Below are 23580 nucleotides of genomic sequence, written 5' to 3'. Positions count from 1 at the left end.
GGATGATGAAAGGCCGCGCCGACAAAGACGAGACAAAAAGTAGCTGGAGTGAAAACAAGTTTACGACGGCCCTCCCGCTGAAGAATGACTCCCGGTCCCCTCGGTCTTCCTTGTAAATCATGTCATTGGCTGCATCCTGTCTGTTCCCGACTTCTCACCGGGCCGCGGGCGATAAACAGCCTTATTGCAAACAGATGTGGCAAACGGGGAGACAAAGAAAGAGAGAGAGAGAGACTGCGGAGGACAAACGTATGGACGGTAAAGAGATCTGGAGAGCCCCTTGGAGGTTTTGAGAAAGGCTACCGTTTTCAGGTCACAATGCTCAGCCTGTGCCAGGAATTAACAGTTACCACATGGGTGAGCGGTGGAATAAGCAAAAAAACAACCTTCCTCTTATCTTGTGCAAACATGGCAGATGCCTAAAAATGCAGAGTACGATTGAAGAAATCTTTAGATACAGTGAATTTGCAGAAAGAAAAAGCATTCTGGCATCTTCTTCACTAAATATTAAAGACTTCTCTACTGTTGGCTGTGAAAGCTTTCAGGCCAAGTCCACACGCATTAATAAGTCATGCAAACAGAGCTATATTTGTATCTCCTATAGGAACGCTGGGCTGCATGGGGCGTTAATTGCCCTAATGCCACAAATGAATGCGATACATGTGAGGTAATGCGGGGGAAAGTTGACAGACCGCGGAGGTTCCAGTTGCTTAAGCCTTTAACGTGATTAGCGGCGCACACGCACACGAGACGACCTACACGGATGTTCAACAAACACCCCGGCGACTGCAGCATCCGCAACCGAAACAATAAAGCCTTAAACTGGCCTCATCGTGCGACAGTTCCACACACTTGTTGCATGTTCAAAAAATAAAACTCACCCATTTTGAAGCGGGACAGGAGCTTTTCGGCGCGGGGGACGATGTATAGGAACGCTCACCTCCGACGACGCTGTCCAGGAGGAACTTCTGTGAGTGGGAGGAGGAGGAGGGGGGGGGAGGCAGGAGGCGCACAACTGGAGTGGACGTCCCGTTGGGGAATCACAGCGCGGTGGAGGGGGAGGGGTGACGTCACAGGCCTAGGCTAGAAATAAATCACACTTTGTTAATCGAGGCGTAATACTCAACCAAAGACCGTATGGGCAGAAATAACAATGCATTAAGAAACTCTAGAAATAAGGAAAACAAGCAGGATGTGAATAGTTTTGCTTCTTTTATTTGGAAAAACTACTTAAAATTTACAAGGCAAAGTTGAGAAAAAGATGAACATCAGTATTGACAGACAAAAACCAGTAAGGATGATCTTGTAAAATACACAATCTCATGAATTAATCCCAATGAAAATACTCTTAAAAGTTACAGGTAAGTTTGGGATGTCGAAAAGTAAAATGTGCAGCGAGAAAAGAGAGGCACATTTAATTTCTGCACAGAGGGAGAGAAAGATTTCTTCTGACTCAACAAACTGAACTTGGGAGAGCCAATCCGACGTCAGATAACAGAACAAGGGAACAGAACAGACCAGCGTTTAAATCATCACATGAGAGCGTACATTTTGATTCACATTACGCCTTCTGTCGTCAGCGCGCTCAGTTCTTTGAGTGATCATCTGGAGCGGCTGACACAGGTCAATGCCATCGCTCTGGCTGAGCAGAAGTTTGGCTAATTGTCGTGCGTTTGGAGCATAAGTAACTCGTAAACACAGATACCCCCACATTAGTTCTGTCAGAGCGATTTGGACAGCTCCAGTGCGGGGCGTCCTGCTGATGAAAGTCACAGTTTGAGTGGGATCACAGGCCAGTACTTGGGCTGCTTCAGGTCACAGTTCCTGTCAAACGTGAGCTGCATGGCCGCCTCCATGGCCATGATTTTGGAGGCGTCTTTCCCGTACAGTTTCTTCATCTCGGCGGCGCGTCTCTCTCCGGGACGCTCGCTGGGAGGAGCCACGGTGCTCCTGTAGGAGGCTCTGCGCAGGTCCTGGTCCGCCGGCACGTAGCAGTCCTCCTGCTCAGCTTCCAACTGCTGCTGGATCTCTGGAACACAGGGCACTGGCATTACTACGACACCAGGGGGCACAGTCGCCTCAACTTTCTGTCAGAACACTGTGATGCTGAATGAATTTGAACAGACATCATAACAGGGATATCAAAACCACATTCCTAAACCAAGTGTGAGTACATTTGTTTGATTTACTGTATATAGAACAAGAGCATGTCCTTACTGAGCTCCTCTCGGTGCTTCTCAGTCTGAGCGAAGTACTGCCTGAGCTCCTCGCTGATCTCCATGTTACTGACGTCACACTCGATGTCACTGTCTGAGCTGCTCTCCTCTTCCTCTCCATCCTCGTCTTCACTGGGACTGTCTCCCGCCCCCCAGTCGGCGTATCGGGCCTGGCTGCTGCTGGGACAGTGTTGCTGGGTGAAGCCCGGGCCGTAGGCAGCCTCCAGGGCTTTCTGATAGGCCCTTCTGTGTCTCTGGTACCAGCCCATGGCCTGCTCATAGTGCTGCCAGTAGCGGCTGTACACGGGGCTGGAGAACCAGGACATGATGGTGCCAACGTCCTGCTGCTCCTGTCACACATGCAACACAGTCAGTTAGTTTTCTGTGCACTTAAAAACAAAAACAACAATCCTACATTCACACGTTTTATGCTGTTGCCATAAGTAAAGTTGTATAATCTTTAAACCTTACCATATTAGTGAAGAGATGAGGTCATCAGCAGAAGAAGTGAGACTTGTTATGTAGCATCATGTTTAGACAAATATACTCATCTTGAATTCAAACCCCCAAATACTAACGCACGTGCACAAAGGGAACAGTGGACCTCTGGGGTTTCAGCTTTATGTTTACTTTTACAGCACAGAACTTTAGTAACACCCTTAAAAACGAAGCAGAAGCCACGGCGTGATGCTCTCAAAACACTTCCTGGTCAAATATTTCCCGACAGCCTTTGAGCGAGTATAAACTCCTGTTTAAACAGCCCCACCCAGTGGACACTACACTGAAATGCAGCTTCAATCGATAAGAACTCCAAACAAAATGTTCTAAACGAGTGAAGATTCAGTGAAGGCTGCTGTTCTATGAAAGATCATTTTTCCTTTATTTATTTATTTATTTATAATAATTATCATAATTTATTTTTTTCATTGAAAATCAACACCAACTCAAGATTCATAACTTTTTTGGGCTACAATTATTTTATACAAACTCTGCCCTAAGTAAAAAGACAAGAACAAGTAAAAAGTACAATTCATAGGTACTTTTATTTCACTTTTATTTTTTACTTTGTTTTTTACATTTTATGATGAATACTTTTTACTTGTACTTTTAGAGCCTGTATCTGTACTTTCGGTACTTTCTACACATTTTTGAATTGGGTTAGAAGTAAAGCAAGGTGACCTCTCGAAGATGAACTGGTTTAGACTTGGTTTAGTGGTTTACCCCTTTAGACCTTGTTTAGACCTTGTTTAGACCTGGTTTAGTTCCTGTTTTTGACCTGATTTAGTGATTTCACTCGTTGAGATCTGGTTTGAATCATGATTTTAAAAATACTGCACATTGAACTCTTAAAATTTTTTACTTTTTACTTATAAAGTACATGTTACAATGCATACTTTTACACAGCCAATTACTGTTCAAATAGAGGGACTCACAACACGCCCCTCTGTTGCTCTGGCTTCTAAGCCAATCAGAGCCTGTATTTTCTAACATTTTCCATAATGAGCTTCTCAAAGCTTCCATGGTTTCACTCATAGCACGTCCAAGCAGCTCTTCAGTGACAGGGAGATCATATTAAAGACCACACTGGGACAGCTGACGAACAAGTGACCTTATGATATAAAGCACATTATTGCAGACTTTAAATTATAATATTAATATATAAAATTCCAAGTAAGACCATGTTCCTCATACATTGCCAAGCATAGAAAGTACTTAGTAAAATAAGCAGAATCAAATAGTCATCGAAGATGATTCAGATTAAAACGTATTGACTGCTTATTCTCTAAAAATACGACTACTTCTTCATTCCTTTCATTTGTCATTGCTCCATCAGGTCTCATGATTTAAAAATGATGCCTTCTCACAAACTCTACATGAGCCCTGTGGGCTGCGCTGTAGATCCTCCAGGGAATAAAAACGACCAAATGAGAATCTCAGTTTGTTCTGTAATAACTGTCATCATTGTTGGAAGTGCTCTGTGTTTGACCAACAAACAGATCATTCAAGTTTAGGCGCGGTGGCACAGCGGTTAGCACTCGTCTCCACAGCTCGAAGGTCTGGGTTCGATTCCCACCTGGACGGGGCCTTTCTGTGTGGAGTTTGCATGTTCTCCTCGTATCTACGTAGGTTTACTCTGGGTAAAAACATGTACAATGGGTGAATCCTCCAGCCAGGTGTTTCTGGCCACCAGTCAAGCTCCACATCTGGAGATGGGACCCACTGCCGCTGCCCACTGCTCCCTATGGGTCGTCCAGTGGCCTCCAGGGATGGGTCAAATGCAGAGCACAAATGTTGTTGTACAGTTGATGTATAAAGACAAGTACTGTAATTCTTGAAGAGGCGACAATCACACCTGCAATAATGGTACGCAGACATCCATTCTAAGAAAGTGATGTTTTGAGTCATTCGTGACGTGATTTTTAGACCGTTTAGAAGCAAACTCAAGCGTCTGCCCGACATTGTTTTCCGTCACAGGCTTGAAGGTGTCATGCCACATCCTCTACACCGCGCACTTCAGTTTCTGTTGACCTGTTCATGCAAACACAAACCGAGCACTATGGACCTGCACAGAGGGACATTGGGCTTTCTTCTGCTTCTTCCACTACATCTGTGTTTCAAGGACCTGAAAGGTACAGCACGATTACGCTTTCTAAAACTGACATTTTCACATGTTTTTAATTTGCTGCAGTGTTTTTGAAGAAGCACATCAGCTCAGACGCAGACATGACTCGTCTCTGCACGACTGACACCCAGACTTCCATAACAACTGTTCTCTGCAAGATTCAAAGAGGAGGCAGTGGAGACTCATGTTATTTGAGGTTTATACCTGGACAGAGGAATGAAAGCAACTGCGGCTCCAGGATCACTCTCAAAGCACAAAACCAGACTGTGTTTCTCCACCTGCTGGACCTCACACCAGAGGACAGTGGGATGTACAACTGTGTGTGCTACAGAGATGTCATTATGACCATCCAGCTCAACGTCACTGTAGAAGGTGCGACATCAACAACAAGTGTCACAACTTAAAAATGTAAAGACTAACAATGTTGGTTATATTTCAGATTTTCAGTTTGTTCCAGTGAATGAAAGAGGCAAAGCTAATGACAACAAAGAGACTGACATCAACATTATTATACTTTGCTCCTCTGTAACCGCCTGTATCCTCACATGTGGAGTTATTGTGAGCTGCATCTACAAAAGGATCTGCTGCAGGTGACACTGTTCTTTCCACATGCACACGCGAATATCATAAAATATTTGATCATCTAAATTATTTCTCAATATGTAACAGGCGACAATCACAACCTGCAGTCACGGTATGGGCGGAGTCATGGTAATCATATGTTCTACGGAAAATTACAATGCTTCAAATCAATAATGATGTGGTGTTTGTGTCTTACAGGAAGGAGAGGAAATGGACACATACGCAGCGCTTCAGCGGCCGAACAATGATCTGTATCAAACCATTTCTGATAGGAATTCTGTTTTAGACCCTCGACACCGGCAGGGAAAGAGAATATGAAAAATCTGATTGGTGACAAATTATATTGTTTTATGTGTAAGTTGTTTAGTTATCTAGACTAAAAGGAAAAAAAACAACGTGCCCTACATTCTTTAAAATCATTCACTTGATGCCACTTCCTCGACACTGTGCACTTGTCGTGTTTTTTTTTACTTTTTCAATTCTTTCCAATGAATGAACTGGAGAATACAGATGTGCCCAAAGCAAGTGCCAATACCAACATGATTACATTTTGTAGGTTTTTATGGTTTAATCTACAAAGGTTTTTTTTCTGTGGGTGAGACTGTGTCCTCTATGAACAGTTCAATTCAAATATCACATGCAAAATATTAAAAAGGTCAACCTGGTGGTATGGGCTGATTCATTAGATTTATATGTACGGCTGAATAAAATGATGCTTTTGGTCAATAATAGTGTGGTCTTTGCGTCTTAAAAGAAGGAAAGGAAATGAGGTCATGAAACAACTGAAAGAGGAAGAATTCTGCAGGAGAGTCATGCACTCCACACACCAGTGTCTGAACTGAACCACAAAAGCTAGCAACAAACCACAGGCTGAAAATAAGCTACAAAAAATTAAGGATAATTTATCTCTTATAAGACACTTCCTCTTAAACAGTGCACTTGAGAGCAAAGGCAAATTGAGCACCATGGACCTGCGCAAATGGACATCAAGCTTTCTTCTTCTTTTTCTTCAACAACTGACTGCTTGCGTCAACAGCCTCAATGGTAAGCAGTATTTTCAAGCTTATTTTTATTTTATTATATAACTTTAAAACAATATTTAAATATTTATGCATTGGTTTGTAGCAGTGGTTGTGGGGAAGCGCATAGGATCTGAAGCAGACATGATTCTAGTCTGTAACCATGACACAATCGTATTTGTAGCCTGCAGGATTCCAATAAGAAATAATAGAGAAGTATTTTGTACATTAGGCTATGCATCTGATCTGAGGTATTTTAACAACTGTGGCTCGAGATTCCACTTAATGGCACAAAACCAGACTGTGTTCCTCCACCTGATGAACCTAACACCTGAGGACAGCGGGGTCTATGAGCGTGAGTGCTGGTGGAGTGTCAGAGCTTCAACTAAATGTTACTGTGGAAGGTACTACGATTATGTTGTCACCTGACGGTTCTAGTTGTGTGTTTTTTTTTACTTTAAAACTTTTTTTTTCCAGTGAAAGAACAAGACAAAGCAGATGAATCCACAGGTCCTTCTGCCACAATGATTACACTTGACGGTTCTAGTTGTGTGTTTTTTTTACTTTAAAACTTTTTTTTGTCCAGTGAAAGAACAAGACAAAGCAGATGAATCCACAGGTCCTTCTGCCACAATGATTACACTTGACGGTTCTAGTTGTGTGTTTTTTTTACTTTAAAACTTTTTTTTGTCCAGTGAAAGAACAAGACAAAGCAGATGAATCCACAGGTCCTTCTGCCACAATGATTACACTTTCTTTGCTTGCCTTCATTGTTATATTTGTTGCACTTGTGGGTCTCTACAAAAAGTCTTCCTGCAGGTGAGACTATGTCCTCTATGCAGTTCAAACTAAATATCACATGTAATATATTTACCTCACTTTAATAGGCAACAAGCACAACCTGCAGTGGTGGTATGGACTGATTTTGTTCATATTTATGAGACGACTGAACACAATGATGCAGTGAATCAATAACCTTGAGGCATTTTTATATCCGTGTTGTTTTAAAGGGAGGAGAGGAAATGGACACATACGCAGCGCTTCAGCAGCCGAGCGATGATCTGTACCGAACAATTGTCCATGTGGATTCTGCGGGAGTTTCAGGCGCTGGACAAGGAGAATATGAAAATGTCAAGATTAAGACAAAATGATTTTATTTCAGCTTATGCCGGTGCACACTTGAGAAATACGTTTAATAAATATGAACTTGTTGACCAATAAACTTCATTTGAAAACTGTCAATACTAATTGTTATGTACAAAGATTATTTAATGATCTCTAGTGTGAGATATGAAGGGGCAAACTGTGAGGTGTGAAAAAACTCTGCAACTAAACCACAAAACCGCTCAAAAACAGGTCAAACACTACATATGTGTGGGCTTTTGCTTCAGTCACAAATCGTTTTATTTGTAAGTGCGACGAATAAAAGCAGGTATTACCTGCACATACACGAGAGACGAGGCGATTCAGAAAGATTGTGATGTGGTTCTGTCTGTGTGTCTGTCTGTACATTTGAAGAACCACCACACCCTTTCTTATGACATTTGTGATGATGCCATTTCCTTGACACACTTAAGTTTCTGTTCTTGTCCGGTGGGTGTCAATATAATCCGAGCACTATGGACGCACACAGAGGGACATTAGGCTTTCTTCTGTTTCTACTAAACCCACTAAATCTGTGCTTCGCCATCCAGAAAGGTACTGTCATATTTTCCATCATGATTTCCGCCTCTAAATTTGACATTTTGTTTTGGTTGTGTTGCAGTGTTTTTGGAGAAGCGCATCGGCTCAGACGCAGACATGACTCCAGTCTGCGCAAACGAGACGGACAACATCATCGAGAACATATATTGCAAAGTGAACAGAAGAAACGATATGCTTTCTTGCAGTTTTGGGTTCGTAGGACAGAAATTTGTGAGTAAATGTGGCTCCAGGATCAGACTCGTGTCTCAAAACCAGACTATGTTCGTCCACCTGGAAGACTTGACACCAGAGGACAGCGGGATGTTCAACTGCGAGTGCTATAAAAAAAACGAATATTTAGAACTGAATCTCAACGTCACTGTAGAAGGTACGACTATCACCACACGCCATGACACTTTCACTGAGAATGTTGCTTATATTTTTGATGTTTCATTTGTTCCAGTGAAACAACGAAACAAAAGCAATGACAACACAGAGACTGACGTCAACATGATTATAATTTACTCCTCTATATCAGCCTGTGTCCTCATATGTGGAGTTATTGTGATCTGCATCTACAAAATGATCTGCAGGTGACTCTGTTCTTCTTTAACGCTCACACTAATATCAACGTCAACTAAATACTTCTCCATCTTTAACAGGCGACAGTCACAACCTGCAGTCAGGGTATGGGCTCATTTATTATATTTATTTGTCCGAGTGAATACACTGAGGCTTCGGGTCAATAATAACGTGGTCTTTGTGTCTTAAAGGAAGGAGAGGAAATGGACACATACGCGGCGCTTCAGCAGCCGAACAAAGACCTGTATCAGACAATTGTCAAAGTGGATTCAGGCTCTCGACGCCAGCGCTTACACAGAGAAGAAGAATATGAAAATGTCAAGAATTTTGCAAAGTGACTTTCTTATTGTACTGGTTTGAGCGCATGGTGGATACAAACTCATACGATAAAAACTGTAAGAGATATAAAGTGTCAAATAAAGCTAATTTTCAAACTGTCAATATGGTGCATGTTATTATAAAGACATGAAGGTCACAGTGTGATGTGCTTCAGAGGCTACCCACAAACCACAAGCTCAAAAACATGCTCCAGGTTAAAGGTCATTAGAGATTTTTCTTTTCTCGATCACAAATTTGATTTATTAGTGGGACAAGTAAAAGCAGCTGTTATCTGCACATACATAAGAAACAAGTCAGAAAGACTTCATGTGGCTCCACAGATACATGAAGTCTGTTACATGTGTGTATGTTTGAAAAACCACTTCACACCACAGTTTCCTTTACACTCTAGACTTTCTGCTCTCGTCCTGTGGGCGCTAATACACACCGGGCCCTTCTTCTGTTTCTTGCACTAAGTTTGAGTTTCACCATCCAGAAAGGTGCAGAAAGGTTTCGATAATGATTACTTGTTTTTAAATTTGACATTCTGTTTTTGTTCTTTAAGAAGTGCATCGGATAAATGGCCACGTTTACATAAGAAACAGTATTTGAGTCTGTAGTGTTTTTGTAAGAATAACATTTGTGAGTAAATGTGTCTCAAGGATCACATTAAGGTCCTGTGTTCCTCCACCTGAAGGACTTAACACCAGAGGACAGTGGGATGTGCCAAGAGGAATATCAGTATTATTATTTTTTAATTGTGCTATAAATGACCTGTCTATTCTCTCAAAGAGCTACTGGCAGTGATCATGTTTACTATTCCACTTTGTGAAACATGTGAGACAACGACACATTCTTCAATTCTACAGCTCACAGAAAAAGGCCATGTAATGATCAGAGCTGCCCCAAGTTTAATACACAGTGACAATCAACCTACAATGCCTACAAAGTGCCTTTGCAAAAGGACATAAAACATTTAATTAGCCTAAGAATTATGTTTTAAGTGACAGGTTTTATTTATGTAATTGAAACCTTAGTAATAATTTTGTAACTATAGGCTATTTAGGAGATAGAAATACAATACATCACATGAATCATTAATCATATTGGTTCACACTGTTCGGAAAGAGAAGAGAAAAAATGTATCTTGGTGAAAGCGATGTTTCTGAGCACACTTTTGTATTAGTGTGGAACAGAAACATAGAATAATAATAATGTGCGTCTGATAAAGTCAAAGTGAGACAACTATGCAAGACACAGGTCATATTGTGTCAATTTTGCAAAGTGACTGTATTACAGGTGCTCGTCATATAATTAGAATATCATGAAAAAGTGCATTCACTTCTGTTATTCAACTCAAACTGTGGAACTGATGTATGATAGACTCATTATGTGCAAAGTGACATATGTATAGCCTTTGTTTGTATCATTTGGATAATTACAGCTTGTAAAAATTAAAAATCTCATAAAATGTAATATTTTGAAAATGGACTGTAAGCCATAATCAACAAAAGTATAACAAACAATGGCTGGACATATGTCATTTTGCCTGTAGTGAGTCTGAGTTGAAGTTGAATAACAGAAATAAATGAACTTTTGAACAATATTCTAATTTTCAGAGATTCACCTGTATTTGTGAGATAACTAATACGATAAAAACTTGACACTTAATTTTAAAACTGTCTAGGTCGTAGTGTGTGTCTGACAAAGGGCTGAACTGTGTGAGGGGCTTCAGAGGCGACTCACAAACCACAAGCTCAAACACAGGCTAAGGGGAATCATGGATGTAGTTTTCTTCTCGATCACAAATTGCTCTCACTTATTAATGGGACAAATAAAAGCAGCACAAACATGACAAACAAGTCTTCATGTGGCTCCGGGATACATGAAGTCTGTAACATGTCTCTGTACATTTGAAAAACCACTTCACACCGTTTCACTTCCCAAAGCCATTTCCTTTACACACTTTACTTTGTGCTGCTATTTCAAGCCGAGCACAAACAAAACAAACAAAAAAGGAGAGAGAGAAAATAAACTTCATTTTCTCAAACTGTCGATATGAATTTGATGCATGTTTTTCTGAAGACTTAGAAGGTCATATTGTGCGCCTGACAAGGGCTGAAGTGTGATGTGCTTCAGAGATAACTCACAAACCACAAGCTCAAAAACTGTTTAGAGGAAATTATAGATTTTTTCTTTTTCTCAATCACAAATTGTTTTTACTTATTAGTGGGACAAATAAAAGCAGCTCTTACCAGCACATACATGAGAAACGAGTCAGAAATACTTCAGAAAGACATCAAATGGCTCCTAGATACATGGACATGACATCTGCACACCATTTGAAAAAAACTTCATCGTGTCATTTCCTTCACACACAAGACTTTCTGTTCTTGTCCTGTTTGTGCTGATACACACCCAGCACTATGGACCCGCGCAGAGGGGCATTCGGTTTTCTTCTATTTCTTTCACTAAGTTTGCGTTTCACCATCCAGACAGGTACAGTTATATTCTCAATAACGATTTCTGCTTCTAAATTTGACATTTTGTTTTTGTTGGTTAGGGTTTTGTAGAGTCAGACGCAAAATGTTGAATGTATTAGCCAGAAACTAAAACAACATAGAATAATAATATGTTTGTTGTTGGTTACAGGTAAAGGGGGAAATTGTGAACCAAGAATCCGTGTGCAACAATACATAATTCACAATGTGTTAGTTGGAGATCCACTCAAGATTTTCTGCCCAGTCTCGTTCTGTGACAAGTCTCCACCATCAGTCACGTGGTTCAAACATGAAAGAGATGAATATAAACCTGTGACCATGAGTGACCGCGTTAAAACGGAATGGAAAATAAAAGGCAATTCTGAAGGAACATCTTATTTTATCATCGAAAATGTCCAAAAGTCTGACAGGGGGGAGTATCAGTGTCGAGCTGGAGATTCTATGGGCCATAACATTAAGGTCCAGGTCACTGGTGAGATGAGAATGCACAACTGTAAGCTTTTACAAATGCACAACTGTAAGCTTTTACAATAACACAAGTAATACAAAATCCTTACTATTTCAGGGGTCATAAAACCGGTTTTCAAAATGATTATAATTTGCTCCTCTACAACAGCCTGTGTCCTCATATGTGGAGTTATTGCGAGCTGCATCTACAAAAGGATCTGCGGCAGGTGACACTATTTTTTTCAAATGCACTCACCAAAATCAATGTCAATCACGTCAATAAAATATTTCTCCATCATTAACAGGCGACAGTCACAACCTGCAGTGGTGGTATGGGCTGATTCATAAATATGTCCTGAATACACTAATGCTGTGGATCAATAATAATGTGGTCTTTGTGTTTTTAAAGGAAGGAGAGGAAATGGACACATACGCAGCACTTCAGCATCCGAGTGAAGATCTGTACCAGGCAGTTGTCAGAGTGGATTCTGCTGGAGATTCAGGCTCTGGACACCACCAGCCCTTACACAGTGAAGAAGATTATGAAAACGACAATAATTTTGCAAACTGACTTTATTATTGTACTGGTGCACAATAATATATATATATAGCTATATATATAGATTTATGGTGGACACAAGGTTTTAGAGGAAGTTCACTGATTTGTGAGAAAATAAGATTAAAAAAAAGAGCCAAATAAACTTGATTTGAAACTATCAATATGAATTAGATGGATGTTATTATAAAGTTTCTAAGAAGGAGATCTCTAGTGTGCGCCTGACAAAGGGCTGAAGTGTGAGGGGCTCAAGAAGCTCTGCAACTAAACAGGTTATAGGTAATTATGGATTTTTTTTTTCTCGATCACAAATTGTTATTTGGTTATTTTGTGGGACAATAAAAGCAGCTAATACCTGCGCATACATGAGAAACAAGTCAGAAAGACTTCACGTGGCTCCTGGATACATTAAGTTTGCTACACGTCTGTATGTTTGAAAAAACACGTCACACCGGTTCACATGAAACTCATGACCATGACATTTCCTTTACACACTTTAGTTTCTGCTCTTGTCTTGTGGATGGCAGTTCAAGCCGAGCACTATGGACCTGTGCAGAGGGACACTAGGCTTTCTTCTGCTTCTACTAAATCCATATTTCACCATCCAGACAGGTAGTTATATTATTGATAATGATTTCTGCTTCTAAATTTGACATTTTGTTGGTTAGTGTTTTTAGAGAAGCGCATCAGGTCAGACGCAACATTTTGTGTCGCAGTGTTTGTGTCTCTAGTTTAGGGGTTGTTTTTAGAATAAAGTTTGTGAGTAAATGTGTCTCCAGGATCACATGAAGGTCCTGTATTCCTCCACCTGAAGGACTTAACACCAGAGGACAGTGGGATGTACTCTTTAGGTATTAGATGTTATCAGGCAAGATGAGCACCCAGAGGAATATCAGCATTTTTTTTTATTTATTAGCTTGTCACTCCTCAAGCTACACATAAACAACCTGTCTGTTCTCTCAAAGAGCTACTGGCTTCATGTTCACTGTTACTGACAGAAGTGTAACAACGACATGTGAATGGAGGCTTATTTATTTATCCTCTAAATAAGCTAAAGAGAAAAATATTTGCTGATAATCCCTGGGCCCGTCTTGAAAAAAAGGCCAGCAATGTACTGATCAGAGCTTCTCCAAGTTTAATACAAAGTGACAATAAAAACCCTAAATGCTTACAGCCAAAAACAACTTCTTTTAAAGCTAAAAAAAAAAAAGAAGTGGCTGAACAACACAAATTCATATCAGTCAGGCCTCTTGTCTTATCTTTTCTTCTAAAGATAAAGATTGGTCAAAAGGCCTTCACCATACAGCAACATTTTTCTAAAACGTACTTATATGATTCACAATGTTAGTTTGGGTGAATCTGCTTATAATGCAAGAATCTTAAGTGCTTTCAGCAAATTTGTTCCATAGTTTGAGGCAGTTCATGTGAGGACATGTTCACTATTTCATAAAAAAATAAATAAAAAAATCTTCAAATCACACGAACAGAAACAACCAAATAATGTGTGTCTGATCAAGTAAAACTTTGACATATATTTTTTGTTGGTTACAGGTGAAGAAAATTGTGAACCTGAAGTCCGCGTGCGACGAGACACAAGTCATAATGTGTCAGCTGGAGATCCACTAAAGATTCCCTGCCCAGTCTCGTTCTGTGACAACTCTCCACCAACAGTCACCTGGTTTAAACTTGAAGCAGATGGCTATAAACCTGTGAACATGAGTGACCGTGTTAAAACAGAGTGGGAAATAAAAGGCCATTTTGAAGGAATATATTATTTTATCATTGAAAATGTCCAAGGGTCTGACAGTGGGGAGTATCAGTGTCGAACTGGAAATGATGTGAGCCATACCATTATGGTCCACGTCACTGGTGAGATAGAAGTTTGTATATTCTGTAACGCACAACTGTTAGCTTTAACAATAATACAATTCATAATAAATCTTTACTATTTTAGGGGTCATTGCAGATGTTACTACGACACTACAAGATCAAACAAGTGAGAATGTTTAATTTCTAAATTTTAAACACATTCTCTTCCTCCTTGTTGATGGTTGTTCTTTGCATTTTCCTGTTTTTCAGATCACACTTTCACTGGTGACAAAAACAAGCAACCGTTGTGGTTTTACCTGTACACTGCTGTAGGAACAGTGGGGTTTGTCGTCATAGTGATAGTTATCTCTGTTGTATCAATACGAGGATGTAATGGTAAGTACAACTGAATTATAGCATATTGTGTGATGGCAGGAGGACTAATAATCTTTACTATTTTAGAAGTCATTGTAGATGTCAATACAACACAAAAATGATTGTGTATTTGATTTTCAAATTCTTCCAGTGAATGAACGTGACAGAGAGACTGATGTCAACATGACTGTATCACAACCTGCAGTGGTGGTATGGGCTGATTCATAAATATGTCCTGAATACACTGATGCTGTGGATCAATAATAATGTGGTCTTTTTGTTTTATAGGAAGGAGAGGAAATGGACACATATGCAGCACTTCAGCATCCAAGTGAAGATCTGTACCAGACATTTGTCGAAGTGGATTCTGCTGGAGCTTCAGGCTCTGGACACCAGCACTTACAAAGTGAAGGAGATTATGAAAACGACAATAACTTTGCAAACTGACTTCATTACTGCACTGGTTTGTGCAGATGGTGACACATGGTTATATGTGAGAAAACTAATACGATAAAAACTTCAAGAGATAAAATGTGTCAAATAAACTTTTTTTTACACTGTCAATATGAATTTGGTGCATGTTATTATCAAGACTCTCTCGTGTGTGTCTGACAAAGGGCTGAACTGTGAGGTGCTTCAAAGACTACTCTGAAACCACAAGCTCAAAAACAGTTCAAAGGTAATTATGGATTATTGTTATTTATTTATTAGTGGGACAAATAAAAGCAGCTGTTACCTACGCATACATGAGAAACAAGTCAGAAAGACTTCATGTGGCTCCTGGATACATGTCTCTATGTTTGAAAAACCACTTCACACCGGTTCACATGAAATTTATGACCATGACATTTCCTTTACACACTTTCAGTTTCTGCTCTTGTCTTGTGGACGGCTGTTCAAGCCGAGCACTATGGACAGAGGGACACTAGGCTTTCTTCTGCTTCTACGAAATCCATATTTCACCATCCAGACAGGTAGTTATATTATTGATAATGATTTCTGCTTCTAAATTTGCCATTTTGTTTTTGTTGGTTAGTGTTTTTAGAGAAGTGCATCGGTTCAGACGCAACATTTTGTGTCGCAGTATTTGTGTCTGTAGTTTAGGGGTTGTTTTTAGAATAAAGTTTGTGAGTAAATGTGTCTCCAGGAGCACATGAAGGTCCTGTATTCCTCCACCTGAAGGACTTAACACCAGAGGACAGCGAGGTGTACGCTTTAGGTACTAGATGTTATCAGCCAAGATGAGCACCCAGAGGAATATCAGCATTTTTTTTTATTTATTAGCTCATCTCTCCTCAAGCTACACATAAACAATCTGTCTATTCTCTCAAAGAGCTACTGGCAGTGTTCATGTTTGCTGTTACTGAAAGAAGTGTGACAAGGACACGTGAATGGAGGCTTATTTATTTAACCTCTAAATAAGCTAAAAAGAGAAAAATATTTGCTGATAATCCCTGGGCCCGTCTTGAATTAAGCGACTCTGAAAAAAGGCCATCAATGTACTGATGAGAGCTGCCCCAGGTTTAATACAAAGTGACAATAAAAAGCCTAAATGCTTACAGCCAAAAACAGCTTTCAAAGCTAAAAAAAATAAAGAGGCTGAACAACAAAAATTCACATCAGTCAGGCCTTTTGTCTTATGTTTTCTTCTAAAGATAAAGATTGGTCAAAAGGCCTTTATACTGTATGGTGAAGTGCAAAAACACTTCACCATACAGTATTGTGATGAATATATATATATATATATATATATATATATATATACTAGCTGAGACCCGGCCTTCGGCCGGGCCTCGCTAGTCTCTACATTGGATATTCTGAGATTGTGAGTGATTACAAAGAAATGTCCAACCCGTCACACAGTTCAGCTGTAGACCAGTGGTTCCCAACCCATTCCAAAAACTATGGCCACTACAAATGAGTAAAAGAATGAAGGCAAAAAACAATTTCAAACAAACTGCAATTGGAGTGTTTGATGCACCCGTGCTCCTTTCTTATAAACTACGACAATATTTTCGCTAAACTCGGGGAACAGGATTCAAGAGACAGTGGAATAATTATTGATAAATATTCGCACGGCAGTCAGATCTCGTGCACTCGCGTTTTTGTGACAGCGGGTTGTCCTCGGACAGCAGCACCACCAACCACGCACACACTCAGTACTGTCGCCAGGCTTCCTGGTGTTCCCAAACGGTCTCCCATCCCAGTCCTAACCAGGCACTTCCCTGCTTAGCTTCAAAGTCGGTATGGGAAATAAACATGGCGGCGCCCAGGCGGCGGCCATTGAAATTGCGTTTTCTATTATAGATACATTTTTCTAAAACGTATTTACTGTGATTCACAATGTTAGTATGGGTGAATTTGTTTGTAATGCAAGAAAAAAAAATCTTCAAATCACACAAACAGAAACAACCGAATAATGTGTGTCTGATCAAGTAAAACTTTGACATATGTTTGGTGTTGGTTACAGGTGAAGGAAATTGTGAACTTGGATTCTGTGTGCGACGATACACAAGTCATAATGTGTCAGTCGGAGATCCACTAAAGATTTCCTGTCCACTCTTATTCTGTGACAACTCTCCACCAACAGTCATCTGGTTGAAACATGAAGCAGATGGCTGTAAACCTGTGACCATGAGTGACCGCGTTAAAACAGAGTGGGAAATAAAAGGCCATTCTGAAGGAACATCTTATTTTATCATCGAAAATGTCCAAGAGTCTGACGGGAAATTATATGGACCTTAACATTATGGTCCATGTCACAGGTGAGATAGAAGTTTGTATATTCTGTAACGCACAACTGTAAGCTTTAACAATAATAGAATGAATAAATAATAATAAGAATAATAATTAATAAAAAATACATTTATAATAATAAAGAAATTATTTTAGAGGTCATTGCAGATGTTAATACGACGCTACAAGATCAAACAAGTGAGAATTTCTAAATCTTAAACATATTCTCTTCCTCCTGGTTGATGGTTGTTTGCATTTTCCTGTTTTTCAGATCACACTTTCACTGATGTCCCACACGAGACACAGTTGTGGCTATACCTGTACACTGCTGTAGGAACAGTGGGATTTGTCGCCATAGTGATAGTTATCTCTGTTATATCAATGCGAGGATGCAATGGTAAGTACAACTGAATTAAAGCATACTGTGTGATTTTATATGGTGTGCACCTGACAAAGAAGCTACTCAGAAACCACAAGCTCAAAAACAGTTTATAGATAATTATGTGTTTTTCTTTCTCAATCACAAATCGTTTTTACTTATTAGTGGAACAAATAAAAGCTGCTGTTTAACACCTACAGGAGAAACCTGTCAGAAAGACTTCATGTGGCAACTGGATGTCTGTACATTTGAAAAACCACTTCACACAGTTTCCCTTCACACCATTTCATTCACACGAGACTTTCTGCTCTTGTCCTGTGGGCGCTAGTACAAGCCGAGCACTATGGACCTGTGCAGAGGGACATTAGGCTTTCTTCTGTTTCTTTCACTAAATCTGTGCTTCACCATCCAGACAGGTACAGTTATATTTTCGATAAGTATTCATGTTTACTGGCCCACTTTGTTATGTTAAAGAAGTGTGACAATTATCTGTTTTCTTGTAATTTTATGCAACTGTGATGCACTTTGAATTGTGCTCTACAAATAAACCTGCCTTGCCTTGACAACAACACATGACTGGAGGCATATTTATTTAACCTCTAAATTAGAGAACAAGAGAACCCGTTCGCCAATAATACCTGGGCCTTTCTTGAATTCTGCAAGTCAGAGAAAAACGCCAGATCAGAGCTGCCCCGAGTTTAATACAAAGTGACAATGAACCTAAAAAGCCTAAATTCTCACAGCCAAAAGAAACTTGGTTCAAAACTATTATTTCTATTATTGAAACCTTACTATATTAATATTTTTTATAACTATATGCTCTTTAGATAGAAATACATCACATGAAATCATTAATCATATTGGTTCACACTGTTCGTAGATATCGATATAGGTTTGTACAACAAAAATTAATATCAGTCGGGCCTCTTATCTGATCTTTTCTCTTCTTCTGAACAATAAAGTTGGGAAAAGATAAAGATTGGTCAAAAAATTAAATAAGACGGTAAAAGCCTTTATACATTGGCCAAATGTTATGTAAAAACACTTCACCATACAGTATTGTGATGTTCATGTGAGGACATGCAAACTATTTCATTAAAAAAGAAATCTTAAAATCACATTTATTTCCCAAAACTCACCCACACGTTCATTGTTAGAGATCTAAAATGTCACCACAGACTTTTTAAATTGTGATAAAATTTTGGTGAAATTTCTAAGCACAGTTTTGTATTAGCGAGGAACAGAAACATAGAATAATAATGTGCGTCTGATAAAGTAAAAGTTTGACATATGTTTTTTTGTTGGTTACAGGTGAAGAAAATTGTGAACCTGGAATCCGTGTGCGACGATACACAAGTCATAATGTGTCAGTTGGAGATCGACTAAAGATTTCCTGCCCAGTCTCGTTCTGTGACAACTCTCCACCATCAGTCACCTGGTTTAAACTTGAAGCAGATGGCCATAAACCTGTGAACATGAGTGACTGCGTTAAAACAGAGTGGGAAATAAAAGGTCATTCTGTGGGAATATATTATTTTATCATCGAAAATGTCCGGGAGACTGACAGGGGAGAGTATCAGTGTCAAGCTGAAAATCATGTGGGGCACACCATTATGGTCCATGTCACTGGTGAGATGGTATTTTGTATATTCTGTAATGCACAACTGTAAGCTTTAATAATGCTCTTTAGGAATGTCGGCTTTTTTTTTATTGTGTTGCACATGAACAATCTGTCTATTCTCTCAAAGAGCTACTAGCAGTAATCATGTTTACTGGACCCACTTTGATACATGAAAGACAACGGCACGTAAATGGAGGCATTTTTATTCAACCAAACTGGATTAGTTTCTTTTTATTGAAACGCTGTTTGAATAAAAAGAAACTAAACCAGTCGTGCCTCGGGAACCTTTTTTCCACAATATCTGGGCCCTTCTTGAATTCTGCAACTCAGAGAAAAAAGGCCAGCTATGTTTATAAATACAACTCCAAAACGATCAGAGTCTGTCCCAAAGTGACAATGAACCTACAAAGTCTAAATGCTTACAGCCAAAAGCAACCTGGTTCAAAGCTAAAAAATAACAACTTAATTTTGGTGAAAGCAATACTTAAAAGCACACTGTATTAGCCAGGAACAAAAACAGCATAGAAAAATAATGTGCTTGATGTTGGTTACAGGTAAAGAGAGAAATTGTGAACCTGAATTCCATGTGCCACGAGACACAAGTCATAATGTGTCAGTTGGAGATGGAGTAACGATTGACTGTCCAGTCTCGTTCTGTGACAACTCAACACCAACAGTCACCTGGGTTAAACATGGAGCAGATGACTATAAACATGTGAACATGAGTGACCGTGTTAAAACAGAGTGGGAAATAATATGCAATTTTGGAGGAACATCTTATTTTATCATCGAAAATGTCCAAGAGTCTGACCGAGGACAGTATCAGTGTCGAGCTGGAGATTATATGGGGCACAACATTACGGTCCATGTCACAGGTGAGACAGTATTTTGTATTTTCTGTAACGCACAACTGTAAGCTGTAACAATAATACAATTAATAAGAAATCACTACAAGATCAAACAAGTGAGAATGTCTAATTTCTAAATCTTAAACATATTCTCTTCCTCCTTGTTGATGGTTGTTTGCATTTTCGTGTTCTTCAGATCACACTTTCACTGATGTCCCAGACGAGACACAGTTGTGGCTGTACCTGTACACGGCTGTAGGAACAGTGGGGTTTGTCGTCATAGTGATAGTTATCTCTGTTTTATCAATGCGAGGATGCAATGGTAAGTACAACTGAATTAAAGCATATTGTGTGATGGCAGGAGGACAAATAATCTTTACTATTTTAGAGGTCAATGTGGATGTCAACACAACACAAATATTATTGTGTATTTGATTTTCATTTTGTTCCAGTGAATGATCGAAACAGAGAGACTGATATCAACATGACTGTATCACAACCTGCAGTGGTGGTATGGGCTGATTCATAAATATGTCCTGAATACACTGAACCTTTGAGTCAATAATAATGTGGTCTTTGTGTTTTTAAAGGAAGGAGAGGAAATGGACGCATATGCAGCACTTCAGCAGCCGAGTCAAGATCTGTACCAGAATATTGTAGATTCTGCTGGAGCTTTAGGCTCTAAACACCAGCGCTTACACAGTGAAGGAGATTATGAAAACGTTAATAATTTTGCAAATTGACTTTATTACTGTACTGGTTTGTGCAGATGGTGACACATGGTTTTAGAGGAAGTTCATTGATTTGTAAGAAATCTAATATGATAAAAACGTTAAGAGATCAAATGTGCCAAATAAACTTCATTTGTAACTATCAATATGAATTTGATGGATGTTGTTATAAAGATTGTCAGAGGGAGATCTCTAGTGTGCGTGTCAAAGGGCTGAAGTGTGAGGTGTTAAAAAAAACTCAACTGCAACTAAACCACAAGCTCAAAAACAGGTCAAACGTATGCATGGGCTTTCATTATTTTGTCTCAATCACAAATAGTTTTAAGTTGTGAGTGTGATAAGCTTGTATTAAAGAGACGATTCAGAAAGATTGTGATGTGGCTCCTGGATATAGAATGCTGGTGTCTGAAAAACCCCTTCACACCGTTTCACATAAAACCTGTGACGATGCCATTTCCTTTCCACGCTTAACTTTCTGCTCTTGCCCTGTCGGTGCCAAATCAAGACGAGCACTATGGACCCGCGCAGAGGGACATTAGGCTTTCTTCTGTTTCTACTAAACCCACTAAATCTGTGTTTCGCCATCCAGAAAGGTACTGTGATATTTTCTATGATTTCTGCTTCTAAATTTGACATTTTGTTTTGGTTGTGTTGCAGTGTTTTTGGAGAAGCGTATCTGGTCAGACGCAGACATGACTCCAGTCTGCGCAAACGAGACGGACACATTTATAACCACTATATATTGCAAAGTTGACAAAAGAAATAGTGCATCTGTCTGTAGTTTAGCGTTTTTAGGGCAGAGGTTTGTGAATTACTGTGACTCCAGGATCACACTAACGTCTCAGAACCAGACTGTGTTCCTGCACCTGAAGGACTTAACACCAGAGGACAGTGGGATGTACAACTGTGTGTGCAATGAAAAAGGCGGCTCTTCAAACCTTTATCTCAACATCACAGTAGAAGGTAGAACAAACCACGAGACTTTCACTGTGGTTAAGGATTTGGGGAGGACTGATGATGCTGTTTGTATTTTTGAACAGCTCCAGTGAATGAACGAGGCAAAGCTGATGACACCAAAGAGACAACAAAGCTAATAACAACAAAGACAGACATCAACATTATTATACTTTTCTCCTCTATAACCGCCTGTGTCCTCATATGTGGAGTTATTGTGAGCTGCATCTACAAAAGGATCTGCTGCAGGTGACTCTTTTCTTCCTTAACACACACACTAATATCAATCACGTCTTTAAAACATCTCTCCATCTTTAACAGGCGACAACCACAACCTGCAGTCAGGGTATGGGCTGATTCATAATAATCTGTTGTGGGTCAATAATAATGTTGTCTTTGTGTCTTACAGGAAGGAGAGGAAATGGACACATACGCAGCGCTTCAGCAGCCGAACACAGATCTGTATCAAACAATTGTCAAAGTGGATTCTGCTGGAGCTTCAGTTTCTAAACACCAGCGCTTACACAGAGGAGACTATGGAAATGTCAAGGAGTTTGCAAACTGAATTTGTACATATTTGTTAGGAGATAAAAATGTAACTAATAAACTTGATTTGAATACTGCCACTATGAATTTGATGCATGTTATCATCATTGTTGCCGGTAATGGATTACTAAAAGACAGAAAGATAGATAGTTATTACTCCTAAATGACAGATATTTAGAAAAACAACCAAAAACCACAACGTCTTGCTTGAAAAACAGACCGGAGTTTATAAGATAAGATAAGACAAGCCTTTATTTATCTCACAATGGAGACATTCATTGGTCAGCTCTCAAGAAACACTCAGGGTGTGCAACACAGACAGAAATGGGTGGAATTTCTTGTAGGAAGTAATCCCAAAAACCCTGGTTATGATGGAGATGATTATAGAAGATCTCTAGTCTCCGCCTGACTGTGAGCTCTGCAACTAAACCACAAGCTCAAAAACAGGTCAGGGGAACTTAAGGACTTCTATTCTTTCGTCTCAATCACAAATTGTTTTGATTTATTACTGGGACAAATAAGAAGAGGCATCACCGGCTCATACACAAGTGAGACTCCCTGTGGCTCCAGGATGCATGGATACTGCTGAAGTCTGTGGTCGTACGTTTGAAAAACCACTTAACACCTTTTCGGAAAAAACCTGTGATGATGCCATTTCCTTTCCACACTTGACTTTCTGCTCTTGCCCCGTTAGTGTAAATTCAAGCCGAGCACTATGGACCCGCACAGAGGGACATTGGGCTTTCTTCTGCTTCTTCCACTAACTTCATGTTTCAGCGTCCAGAATGGTACAGTTATACTTTCTATTATGATTTGTATTCAACATTTGAGCCTGTTTTTCTTGTGCTGCAGTGGTTTTGAAGAGTCGCATCGGGTCAGAGGCTTACGTGACTCCTCTCTGCATGGCTGACACCTGGGATTTTATTATTGCTGTAAACTGCAGGGTCCACAAAGCAAATAATGAAGACGTTTTGTGTCGTTTACGGTATATCCCTGGGCTGCAGAGTGAAAGCGGATGCGCCTCCAGGATTACACTAGGAACAACAGAAAACCA

General features: G+C 39.7%; 2 protein-coding genes and 1 long non-coding RNA gene across 3 annotated transcripts; 2 read left to right on the top strand and 1 right to left on the bottom strand.

The window, feature by feature from the left end:
- Positions 1-1280: 1280 nt before the first annotated feature.
- gemin8 (gem (nuclear organelle) associated protein 8) lies at positions 1281-2932 on the bottom strand. The gene is made up of 3 exons (XM_079581916.1): positions 2688-2932; positions 2218-2566; positions 1281-2029 (listed from the first exon to the last, which is right to left on the bottom strand). Exons 1-3 carry the CDS (start codon positions 2688-2690, stop codon positions 1770-1772), a joined length of 612 nt encoding a protein of 203 aa, XP_079438042.1. The 5' UTR covers positions 2691-2932; the 3' UTR covers positions 1281-1769.
- A 1553-nt stretch (positions 2933-4485) lies between these two features.
- Positions 4486-22545, top strand: LOC306981987 (uncharacterized protein; the record flags this gene model as incomplete). Its single annotated transcript, XM_079581728.1, has 6 exons — positions 4486-4580; positions 4692-4846; positions 4906-5211; positions 5279-5429; positions 8786-8810; positions 22390-22545. The coding sequence occupies exons 2-6, from the start codon at positions 4705-4707 to the stop codon at positions 22543-22545; spliced, it is 780 nt and encodes a 259-aa protein (XP_079437854.1). The 5' UTR covers positions 4486-4580; positions 4692-4704.
- LOC306982094 lies at positions 12108-15153 on the top strand. The gene is made up of 3 exons (XR_013794171.1): positions 12108-12198; positions 12277-12301; positions 15000-15153. It is a non-coding gene; the product is annotated as an uncharacterized lncRNA (long non-coding RNA).
- Positions 22546-23580: the final 1035 nt, after the last annotated feature.

The sequence above is a fragment of the Gobius niger genome (genome assembly GCF_951799975.1).
Source record: "Gobius niger genome assembly, chromosome: 23".
In the NCBI taxonomy this organism is placed as follows: Eukaryota; Metazoa; Chordata; class Actinopteri; order Gobiiformes; family Gobiidae; genus Gobius; species Gobius niger.
This window is presented reverse-complemented; position numbering and strand designations above follow the sequence as displayed.